Consider the following 11,817-nt stretch of genomic DNA (forward strand, 5'->3'; position numbering starts at 1 on the left):
GACAGATCTGCCCAGTATATGGTAACTTAAAATTTACAGCAGATCAAACCACAAATCAACACATCTCCTGTGCCTTAAAACTGTGCCCCTGGCCCTGGAAAGGTTTATTTGCATGGTCAGTGTGTGTGTGCAAGAGTCTGGCAGCAATGGACAGTTCATTGTGGCTGCTCATATGCCAAATGCTTAAAGAGGTGTTTAAGTGCTTCCTCAAATTAGAGAAAAACAGAGCCCATAATTAGCATCTGTGAACTTAGAGGAACCACTCATGTTGATTATCTAATATATGAACATATATTTTATAGCTCTAAGTCTATTCAATGCATATATTGACTTGAACCCCTTATACAGCACAGGAGTGCAATGAGGAAAAACTGCTGAACAAATATCTGTGGCATCATGAGCTTAAATAAATCCCCCCTGAAAGCTCACACTCAATATATTCTCTTTATTCATGAACATTAGCTTCTCCCTCCTTCTCTCTTCACACAAATGACCAGTTATATCTGCCTCTTGGATGTCAGAATAAAAGAAACAATGATACACATTGTTGACAAATTAATGTCCTGGATTAAATGTTACATTGTATCAAAACTTCTAACATTCTTTAAAAAACCCAAAGTATTGATTGGATAAGACTTAATGTGAAATTTGCTGGACATCTGCAGGGAAATATATTGGCAGGGAACCATCCCATGGTCTTCTGGTGAACTCATCACATGCAGTGATGATAAATTACACCATTACCAGCATTGTTTCAACACCATCAGTGGAATTAATGGGCAAAGACTGAGGCCCCACACACTGAGAATTTAGTATTTTTACAGTACTATTTAATATTAACAAAACCAAGCCCTTCATTGCTGTCATAAGAACTTTCTGCATATTGCTACAAGTCCTTAGCACGTGATTCTTTAAACTCACGCTGTCAGGGTTCTGTGGCAGGAACATGGTAGCACTTTTAAGACAATAGCATTATGAAATGTTAGGGTATGTGCTCAGCAGATGACTGCCTATTCTCAAGGGCAAGTGAGACAAAATGTACCGTGGGAAATGGGATAAAGAAACATTAGTGAGTGGGCAAATAATTGAATCATCTCGGAGAGCATTTAAATGACACTGTTTCCCAGGGAGTACCACTTTTCTTCATTGAACTGGACACTGCTCAGTTGAATGTTAACAGCTCCCACAAATGTTCCTTTGCTTTTCACAACAAGCTTCAGTACACGGCCTTGGAGCTCTGTGACTCTGTCATATACAATCTGAAATAATATATAGTGAAATAGAAAAAAAAAATGCAAGTTTGTTAATCTATTTGACAGGCAAAGCACTTCAAATACAGCTTTCAGGATGATGATTAATCCAACTTTGTGATAATTGCTTTAAACTTCCATCCAGAATAGTAAGCTATTAACCATGAGCCAAATTCACTTAACTTAGTGAATTTACCTCAGAAATACATTTGACCTTATCTAGTTTCTATAAAGAGATTTCACCTTAGAATCACGAGCTTAAGCTCGTGAAATCTGATTACCATTTTAAAATAAATTTGAAACCTGTCTTGTACAATGCTTGAGAAAAAAAAATCAGTATTCATAATTTTCCCTGTGAAAACTGGGAAAGATTGGACCCAGTTCAGCAAGTGGAAGTTACTAAATTTAGATATATCTGATACTCCAGATGTGCTGTTGAGACTTCTCAAAATAAATGAGACGGTAGTTTAGCATGTCTTAAACAATTACTAATGCCTATAGATTTAAAATAGCTTTTAAATTACCTTAATATTGTGAGAACACACAGGGATTAAGTATGAAATTATAATGGTGTATTTTCTGAATTTAAAAAAAAAAACCCAAATAATCTGGAGCAATAGCCTAACAAGAATAAATTGCACTTAGAACAAATTCCCATTCTTCAGTCCCTGCATTAATCAAAAACTGTTGAGCAAACTGCATGTGGGCTGATAAAAATATGAAGGAATGCTTTCAGAGTGGGCCTGAAAGGTAAGTTTGCTTAAGAGAAGCTCATTTAATCTAAAATTTGTATGGCTGGAAATGGTTTTGCTATTTCACTTGCAGTGGAAAAATGCTTTAAATTTTAATCTCTCTATGCTGTTTAAAAAGCAAATGTGGTGACATTCTCTCACTTCAGGACAATGGAAAACTGAAACTGCCTTAAAGTCATTTCCCTGCTTGGATTTTCTATGGAATCTGAATTCAGGCTGTTACCTATGGCACTGCTGAGGGAAAGGAGAGGCAGACTGAGCCCCTCTGGCTTGGACCTCTGTGGGCTGGACTGATAAACCCTCTCTGTATTTCCACTTGCAATTGCAGCAATTTCACAGGGAGCATGGAATGGACAGGACACCAGGTGACCCTCACAGAAAGCACCGACAGGACACCAAGAAAGGTCTTACCAGGGGGTTAAAATTCCCTTTTCCATTTAGAAGTCTTTGGAAATAATAGATTGGGATGGCTGTCATGAAATTTGCACCTGGTGCTTTTGGGTTTTCATGTTTACTGTGCCTAATTTGCCAGATTGTCCATGAATTACAGATTCCACAGCTTCTCTTTTCCTCACCAAAATAAAAGTGAGATGATGAAGAAAATCTGAAAAGCAAGGACAGGCACAGTAAGCATAATATAATTCAGAATAAGTCTGTGATCTGATGCTGAGGTGATGCTAACGTTACCAAAGAAAGCTGCCTTGTTTCTTTGCCAATGTATTAAAGGTACCAGCTGTTGCTTTAAATCACCAAAACCTACACATATCAGCTGTAAATGTTAAGAAACTGAACTGGGATAATGAGCAACTTTCAATCTTTGGCCAAAAATAGGCTTTAATCTTTGAGCAATGACAGACTTTTGCAGTGCAGGGTAGGTGGTTTTCAAATTATCATATTATTATATTATTTATTATCAAATTATTATATTATATATTAGGAAACTCTTTCTAAAATGGTATTGCAAATTCAGCTGGAGTAAGGATTATTATCAGGATGTAGGGACAGAAGAAATGTCTGGAGAAAGCTGAATAAGGGTGTGGATAAAACAAATGACACATTCCAGAATTTGGGAACAGTTAAATCCTGAAATGACTGTGCTGTGAGAATATTTGCCTGCCTTTTACACAGCCAGATCAGATGGAGGTGAGTTATATGTGGCCATGCAGCAAATCAGTGGGACAGTTAGGGCTGGAATTCAACTATTCCTGGCTGCAAAAAGAGAAACACTGTTGACCTACAGGAGTCTAATGACATTTTAATCACAAATGAGGGACAGTTGCTTCTCCATAGGTAGCCATGGCACGGTTCCTAGGTTTGGTAATTAATCCAAGGTAGTTTTGATGCATGGTGCTGGAGGGAGCAGCCGTGGCTCCTGGTGCAGTTCCCCTCCTCCCCTTTCATCAGGCTGGCTGGGGCTGCTCTGCCTTCATTTTCTCTTTACACTGCATTCCACTTTTCTGTGTTCCTTCTCCTCTAGCACCATTTCTTAATGCAATGTAACATTAACTGCTATGGCTGCCACAAATTCCAAAATCCAAATACAGGCACAAGAGAAAAGAAGGATTTGTTTGCTAAGAGCAGCTCCAAAACATTTGCTGTAACTCATTTTATTGTCAGCCCTCCTGGACTTTCACATCTTCACTCTCACACACGAGTAAAAATCAAACATAAAAAGCAGTTTTGCAAGGTTGATAATTTGCTGTAGGCAGTCATAAGCAATAGAAGTACAAAACTAAAATCAAAAATACCCAAGAGAAGCACATTTCAGATTTTTCTCAGTCTGGAACAAAGAAGGAAATTAATATACAGCTTCCTTCCAGCCATTTGGCTTTAATAAAAACTTATGAACTCATAAAAAAGGCTACTACATTTCTGTACACAGTGTTTTGGACAGCAACTAACTTAAGAGACAGCTGACTTATATTTTTAGTAGTTTTGCTTCCCTGGGGCAGCTTCTGCCTCAGTCTACCAGCCTTGACAAAAAAATGCATCCAGAATGACATCACATATGGAGGAGCAGAGCTGCTAAAGCACAGGCATCGGGTTGGAAGTGGCCAAGTTCAGTGGAACCATATGTCCCCACTGTGATTAGCACTTCCCAGTGAAAAAGATTGAGCATCTGGGAAGAAGGCTCTCCGTTTTGATTAAGGACATTAAAGCTTTCACGGGATTTCTTTTATCGGCAGCGGAATACTCGTGAACCACAATTAAATCTCCTCCCAGTGACTAGTGACTAACTGCAGACAGGATTTTGGATTTCCTTGCATTCAAAGGTTTCTAAGAGCAATTTGAAAGATAATTGTCTTCCAGTGTTGCTGGCTGGCTCTTATCTGTTGTCCATTTTGGATACCTTACAATGAATGTAATGATATAATCATATTATGTTCGTTTGCTTTAAATATCTCTCAAATGTAAAGGAATTTCTTTAGACAGATTAATTAGATTTATTCCACTCTGACAGCAAAAAAAGAAGGAAAGAACAGAAAAAATAAAGCCTAGTTTCTTGTTATTTCACTGCAGTACTGTAGGGAGGGAAATATGTCTCAGCTGTGAGCAGCAATAGTACTCAGGGAGCCTTCTTACAGAACGCTGGAAGTCATCAGTGTAAGCAGGCAACTTTTGTAATTAACAGATGTGGGAAAAGAGAAATATTACAACTCCAGGACTGAGAAACTAAGAGATAAGCACTGAGACTCTGCTGACTAACCTAACCTTCATCATATCTTATCTATGAAACAGGGTGGAGTGGTAATATTTTCCACACCTTCTACTTTATAGCCTGCTGAAAGAGCATTTGTAAATTGCTTTGAGATCTTTAGGAGATTTGTGACATGTAATAATTATAATCTCCAATCCCACCTACTGTTTCAATCTCATCTGCCCTTACAAAAGAACACAGTTTATACCACTTCCCATTCTGCCATAAATGCTTCTCCATACAAATGTTTCCTTTCACCCCAGAGGCATGAGCACTTCAGTGGTGTGTGAAATAATCATATATAGCTGTGAACTAATGGCATTTGAACATGAAAAGAACCTGGCTATTCATTCTTGTGTTATCATTTAGGACAGTGACAGCCAATTTTCAAATGTTAATTTGAATAACAGCATCCATTCAATTAATACTTTTCATGCTATTGTGCATATCTTCATTCAGAACTGCTGGGTTATGGTGCAATGATGCTTGATCTCATTTGGCTAACGTGTAACTGTGGTTATGGGGAAAGACAGGGCACTGTGAAAAATCCAACTGTTTTCCTGAACAGAGAGACATAAAAGACGCTGTTTCACTTCTGAGAAAGATGCAAAGCAGACAGTCATCACCATTTGTGGTTCTCCTTATGGTACATTCCTTCTTCTTGGTCATCCTCATTGCAATGGCTCTAAAAATGTTGCATTGTTTTTTTATTTCAAGAGAGGGCAAAGCAAATAAAACAAATTGCACCTGTGTGGGTTGTAGGTGACCTGCTGGGAAGGAGCTCTGCAGAGAAGGACCTGGGGGTTCTGGTGGACAACATGAGCCTGCAGTGTGCCCTCATGGCCAAAAAGGGATCCTGGGGTGCATCAAGAAAAGCATTGACAGGAGGTTGAGGGTGGTGACCCTGCCTTTTTCCTCAGCCCTAGTGAGGCACATCTGGAGTGCTGTGCTCAGTTCCAAGGTCAGCAGACGAAGAAAAGCAGGAGACCACTGGAGTGAGTCCAGTGAAGGGCTATGGAGATGGTGATGGGACTGGGGCATCTCTCTCCTGAGAAAAAACTGAGTGAGCTGGGCTCACCCTGGAAAAGAGACAGCTGAGAGGGGACCTCATCCATGTCTGTCAGCATCTGCAGGAAGAGGTCAGGGAATGTACCAGGATCTGCTCCGTGGGGCCCAGAAATGGGACAAGAGGCAACAGGAGGAACCCTGTTGGATACCCAGGAAGTTCCACCTGAATGGGAGGAAGAACTTCCTTGTGCAGTGATTGAACACTGGAGCAGATTGTCCAGAGAGGCTGTGGAGAATCCCTCACCAGTGATATCCCACAACCATCTGCACACAATCCTGTGCCACGTGCTCTGGGATGGCCCTGCTGGAGCTGAGAGGTGGGACCAGATGACCACTGTGGGCCCTTCCAGCCTGACCCATTCCATGATTCCATGAAACAAGAAGGAAGAAAGTGAACAATACTCACAAGTTCATTGTAAGTAGGGTCAGAGCCTCTCGGAGCTGTTCTTGTTTTCCTTCGACTGACCTCATAAGGATCTGGCAGAAGATAAAATTCAGCGTGTGCACTTGGGGCAGAGCCATCTGGGAGGTGCTGGAAAACAAGAAGGTCATAAATATGAGTGTCCATGTTCTAGCAAAGAAAACAAATAAAAAGTACCAAATGAAATCTGGGCTTTTAGCAGACATAAAAACATGTTGCACTTTCAGTATTCTCTGGGCTAAACTGGAGTGCTGGTGGAATAACAAGAATTAGTAGAATTCAGCTTAAAATGGAATCTGGAAAATAAAAATTAAATAACACAAAGAAAAGGTAAAATTATCTGTCTTTAATATTTACATTCTGATGGAAAAAATCCTTAAGCCTCAATCTACCCTAACTCATCTTAATCTGATACAAAGTCTGGCCTTTCCACTTTCCAGAGCAAAGCATAGGAACTGGATTTTAGATGGTAAGCTCCTACTGATTTTAACCCCCAAGTATCTGTGCTGCTATTGGGGAGACCAATGGTTTCTAAGGGTGTTTTGTAAAACATATTGCTATAGAAGAGCCAGGAGCATTTCCTGCAGCAATATGGGCAGAACAGGATTCTTACAGCAGCCTTTCTGATCTCGCCCATCACACAGCTGCAATCTCTCTTTAATTTTCCAGTTCAGGTTACTGAACGATATTCCAGATATTCCATCTTATACAGCAGCAACTCGAGATCAGAGACAATCTATTAACCAGGCTCAGTCATCAACACCAGCCAGTGCTGGTGGGTGGAGAATTTTTTGATAACTTCTGTGGAGCTGTAAAGTCATTCCTAAAGCAGATTACAATTACTCAGAAAACACATTATATTACTTGAGGCTTCAAAAGAACACACAAGAAACAAAAATGAAAAACTATGGAGCAGGCATGTGTCACTTTATGCTTGGTTTATAATTAAATACAAATCCTTGTGTTGGTCACACAGTATACAGTCAGAAAGCACAAAATGGAGTGTATCAAAATATCAGTAATTTTGATTGTATAATCAGCATTTTAGACAGGAAGTTTGCCTGTCAGCACCCAGACAATGCAGTGACACGATGCAAATGAGAATACACGCAAAAAGAATAGAACTTAAAACATTTGGAGCCAATGAACCCAAAGGATTATACAGGCACTTGCATTTATATCTCCTGTTGTAGTTTTACACCTGGCTCAGGATGAAGAAATTTCTCAGATTTTGATTATTCACAGTATGTGTCTGGAAATGTGGGGGGCTTTCTACAGCATTATCAACAACATATCCCTGGGATAGAAGAAACTGCTGTCTCCTAGCAATAAATAATTCCTCTGTTGGGAAGGAAAACAGTGCTTGTGTGTGTGAACAACCAGTTCTTGCACAACAAACCTCTGGTTTTTGTTATCTGAAATGATCCTTCAAGGCAAATGATGTGGTCTACTGCAAAGCTGATTCTTGCTACCATTAACATCATACAGCATCAAAGGATGCCCCACTCAAACCATTACATATTGTCAGCACTATGGGAGTGATTAATATTGCTATTGCTAAGCTCCCCAAAGCACATCTGATTTAAAATTCCCATGGGATTTAGATAGATGGGATTCAATAGCCAACATAAGAGAGCCATTAAAGGGCAATGGAACTAAAGGGTGTTTTCCAATGTGGCCACATTGTTAATGCAGGATTTATAATTTACACTGTCCACTTGAAAGCCCATCTCTGTTGATTTAGGACTGCACTAAACCTTCAATTGAGGATTACAAGTAACAGTAAACTGATCATCTCTTAAAAATCAGGAGGGAGAATGAAATGCAGCCCTGAGTCCCAGTCCAAGGAACCAGGATCCTAAGTGTAACCAAGATCTCCACTTCTCAATGAATAGGTAAACATTGCTGTAACTTGAATGTCAACTGATTTTAGTTGTTTCAGACAAAGGAAGGAACCAGGCTGAGGTGACAGGCTCCAAAGGTAATGTGGTTTAACAGGACATGGTTGTCCAGAAGTGGATGTGATTAACTGAAAAGGAGTCAGGTAAAATTGTCACTATGCCTTTCAACTGCTCTTTCTCATGTTACCTTGCCTTCAGCCAACTAACCTACTTCTGTCAGCTGATTCCTCCCAAAATTTAAGGGAGGCACTTTGCAGCAGTGTTTTGGCTGTATGAAATGGACTGAAAACTACTTCCTCACAATCTCTTTGAATGTATTTAAATATGTGTTGAAAGAGGTGAGTGGGAGGAGAGGGTCAAGAGAGAAAATTAAAAAAGAGAACATTTTAGAGATTCAGATGGGAAAACTCAAGGGGGGAGCTGTTGCTCTGGATTATTTCAGAACTAAAATAAAGCCACTTTTCATGAATAGTAGCAATCAGCAGTCAGACTGTTAGAGGTAATTTGATGTGCAGCCACCTGAATTCCAAGTAGACATTGTAGTTCTGATTATTGTTTTTTTTCTGCCCCACTTTAGAGGTGACATTTCCCCACTTCCTCCTCCCTTGCTGAGGAAAGGCAAACAGGCTGCTCCAAATCCCACTATTGTCCCAATTTTCCATCTGCAGAGGCACTGTTATGCCACCAAACAATCAAAAAAGCTCATATGATGAGTTTATGTCGGTTTCTCTTTTGATTGGCACAAGAGCTGAGTTTCTTTTCTTGTGAAGAGCCTGCTTAACCATAGGATTTCTTGAGGCAAGACTTGCAATGGAAAGAGTTGTACTTTGCTAGACACTTCCTAGCAGGAACAAGGAGTGATAGTGGCAGTTTGACTGTAATAGTGCAAAAACACGCCTTGGATTAACGTGGCAAAAAATCTCTTTTAAAGTCATAAGTAGGTGGAATTTGAAGTAAACTGTTTTATTAAGACAACAGACATAGCAGGTAAAAAACCCCCAAGTTTTGGGCAAACTAATCCTCTCCTAGGGTTTTTGAGTTGAGCACTGAAATAAAGGAGAATGGAGAATAAAGGAAAAATGGAGGAAACATCAGAGATATTTTTCTTACTAAGGATTATGACTTCTGTCATATTACAGTATCACATTTAGTGATCACTTCTAACTCAGACTGCCCTGGCTTATTTATAAATTTAGGTTAACATGAGGAATACCTGGCCAAAACCACAGAATCCCAGATGGGGTCAGGCTTGAAGGGCCCACAGTGGTGATCTGGCCCCACTTCCCTGCTCCAGCAGGGTCATCCCAGAGCATATGGCACAACATTGCATCCAGATGGTTCTGGAACATCTCCAGTGAGGGATTCTCCACACCCTCTCTGGGCAATCTGTTCCAGAGCATGGTCACCCACACAGTAAAGAAATTCTTCCTCATATTCAGGTGGAACTTCTCTCTTTGCACCAAAGAGTACCTGCTCTGATAGTTCATGATAGAAACAGAGTAAGATTTCTAGCAGACTCATAAGTAGTTCTGAAATCCAGCAAACTCCCTCTTTATTCTTATTAAAAGTTTTTAAAAAGTCAATGATTTCTGTCCATAGTCCAGGGCAGAAGGAAAATCAAAGGGAACCTTGGGAAAGCCATTTTGTACTTTACAAAACCTTTATGGCTTGAATGGATTTGTGATCAAGAAGAAAAATCCTAAAGTTTTAAAATTAATTCTATTTGTGTTTAATTCTGAAGTAATTTTGTTAACCCAAAAATAAAGGCTTTTACTTCCTTAAGAAGAAGCTACTCCCAATTTAAATTACTGTCTTAAATCTTTCATTGTGTTTGTTTGCAAATAAATCCAAGCTATAAAAATCTGCAAGGCTGTAAAGGTGTAACACCAAGCTCCCAACAAAAATGCCATAGGTTCTCTTGATATGCTCAGGGACAAAAATCCCACAAAACTGATGATTTTGATCTGCCAATAAAAAAATCTGAATTTAGAAGCTGGCTCAAATTGAATTTAGAAACTGACTGTATTTTCTTTCTTCAACAGCCAAGTGATGATTGAACTGTTTTCTCAGAGAATGACCAGCCTACTTGACCTTGATAATGACAGATGTTTTTTAAGGAACTCAGTTACAATTGCCTGTATTTATGTTAAAAAAAGGAATTTACTTTGGAAATGTTATTTTCTTCTAAAGTCAGGCAGAAGGTGCTGAAAATATTTAAGAATGAGGGAGAATGAGGGAGAGAAAATAATACTCTGGATTTGCTTCTTTTCATATGTCTAATTCAATACAGAAAACCTAAAATACAGAGCCTGCATCTGTTATGACTGTTCCATTTTCCACTCCAGTTTTATTTCCCAAAACCAAAAAATGTTGATATTTGCTTACAGAAATCCACACAGATAGGTTACATCCTATATAATTTAATTTTAAAAATAGTAGCTGTGGCTGGGATATAATGGATGAAATTCAATTAATTTTTCCACAAGAAATATTTTATCCTAATGACTTTTCTCCCATTATCATTACTAATGATCCTCAACTCTCCTAACATAAGCATTCTTTGTTAGCATTACTATAGGCATAACTACTGAAAAATTTGCCATATATTCAACTATTAAGTGATTTAGCATCCAATATGAATATTGAGCCGTACTCACATGATTTTTAAAATATGCATTTTAAGGATTATTTACTGTAAAACTTTTTAAAACTCACGTCTTCCTAAGCAATGTAAAATTTTCTTTTTAGGTGACTTTTGCCTCAAATTTAAATCATGTCATCAGTTTCTCTTAGTATTAGACATGCAGATCACCTTTTGTCCTAGAGAGGAACAGATTGATGGCTCCTGAACATTTGATAGTTCCAGCTGCTGTTCTCTTTTTCCCATTTTTCATTTTCAACAATTTTGACAGTAAAAACAAATGATCAACTTGTATTAACTAATGACATCTTTCCTCCTCTATAAATAACTACTTTTCTTCCCTGAAAAATTAATTTCCTTGACATTTTTAAATCTCAGTTTCTCTCTTCCTTTTCTTCAATGGAAAAAGAAATAATATATATATATAAAGATATATATATAAAGATATATATATATCCAGACATTAGAAAGACTCCCATTTCAGCTACTGTCCTCAAATAAAAATAATTCACTTTGTTCAGTAGTTCTCTTAGTCTTCCTATCCTTTACCATCCTTATGTTCTTCTCTTACATACACTGCTGTGAGGATTTATTTACATAGTGAAGAAAGGACTACAAAATATTTCTTAATTTTTAATATCAAGATATTCATGCACCTTTTGAAAGCAAACCACTTTAGTAAGTGGTTAGGAAAAAAACCTTCAACAAGACAAAATATCTATATATTATATACAGACATTAGTTGGATTTGATTATTATCCAGTAAAGGAGGATTAGAAAAAAATCCACAGAAGAAATCATCCTTGCACTGCAGTAACCTCTGTAAATTACTGCCTCTAGACTAAATTAAAACCAGTAAGGAACGTGGAAGAGCCATCATTGCTGCTGCTTTTCACTTCCTCTGAGTCCCTGTGTAACTGAGCAGAGGAAGGCTAAACCCTGTCTGTCAGAGCTGCAGCTTAATTAGCAAATACAGCCTCTGCCTTAGGAAAAAGAGAATATCCTCTGGGCTACTTCTAAGCTTGCAGAGCTGAGAAATTAGTATTACAAAGCAAGAGGCTCCTTCAAAAGCAGGATATGTACAAG

The 11,817-nt window shown here is 38.6% G+C and overlaps 1 protein-coding gene across 1 annotated transcript in view; it reads right to left on the reverse strand.

Moving 5' to 3' along the window:
* Positions 1 to 16: 16 nt before the first annotated feature.
* The window catches only part of PIK3C2G (phosphatidylinositol-4-phosphate 3-kinase catalytic subunit type 2 gamma), a 173,366-nt gene continuing 161,565 nt past the window's right edge, over positions 17 to 11,817 (reverse strand). Inside the window, exons 31-33 of the mRNA XM_033514641.1 lie at positions 8,247 to 8,261; positions 6,175 to 6,300; positions 17 to 1,259 (exon numbers count right to left, since the gene is read on the reverse strand). Coding sequence (XP_033370532.1) covers positions 1,107 to 1,259; positions 6,175 to 6,300; positions 8,247 to 8,261 — 294 coding nt within the window. The 3' untranslated portion in view covers positions 17 to 1,106. The remainder of the gene's footprint in view (positions 1,260 to 6,174; positions 6,301 to 8,246; positions 8,262 to 11,817) is intronic.

Source organism: Parus major, chromosome 1A, assembly GCF_001522545.3.
Source record: "Parus major isolate Abel chromosome 1A, Parus_major1.1, whole genome shotgun sequence".
Classification (NCBI taxonomy): domain Eukaryota; kingdom Metazoa; phylum Chordata; class Aves; order Passeriformes; family Paridae; genus Parus; species Parus major.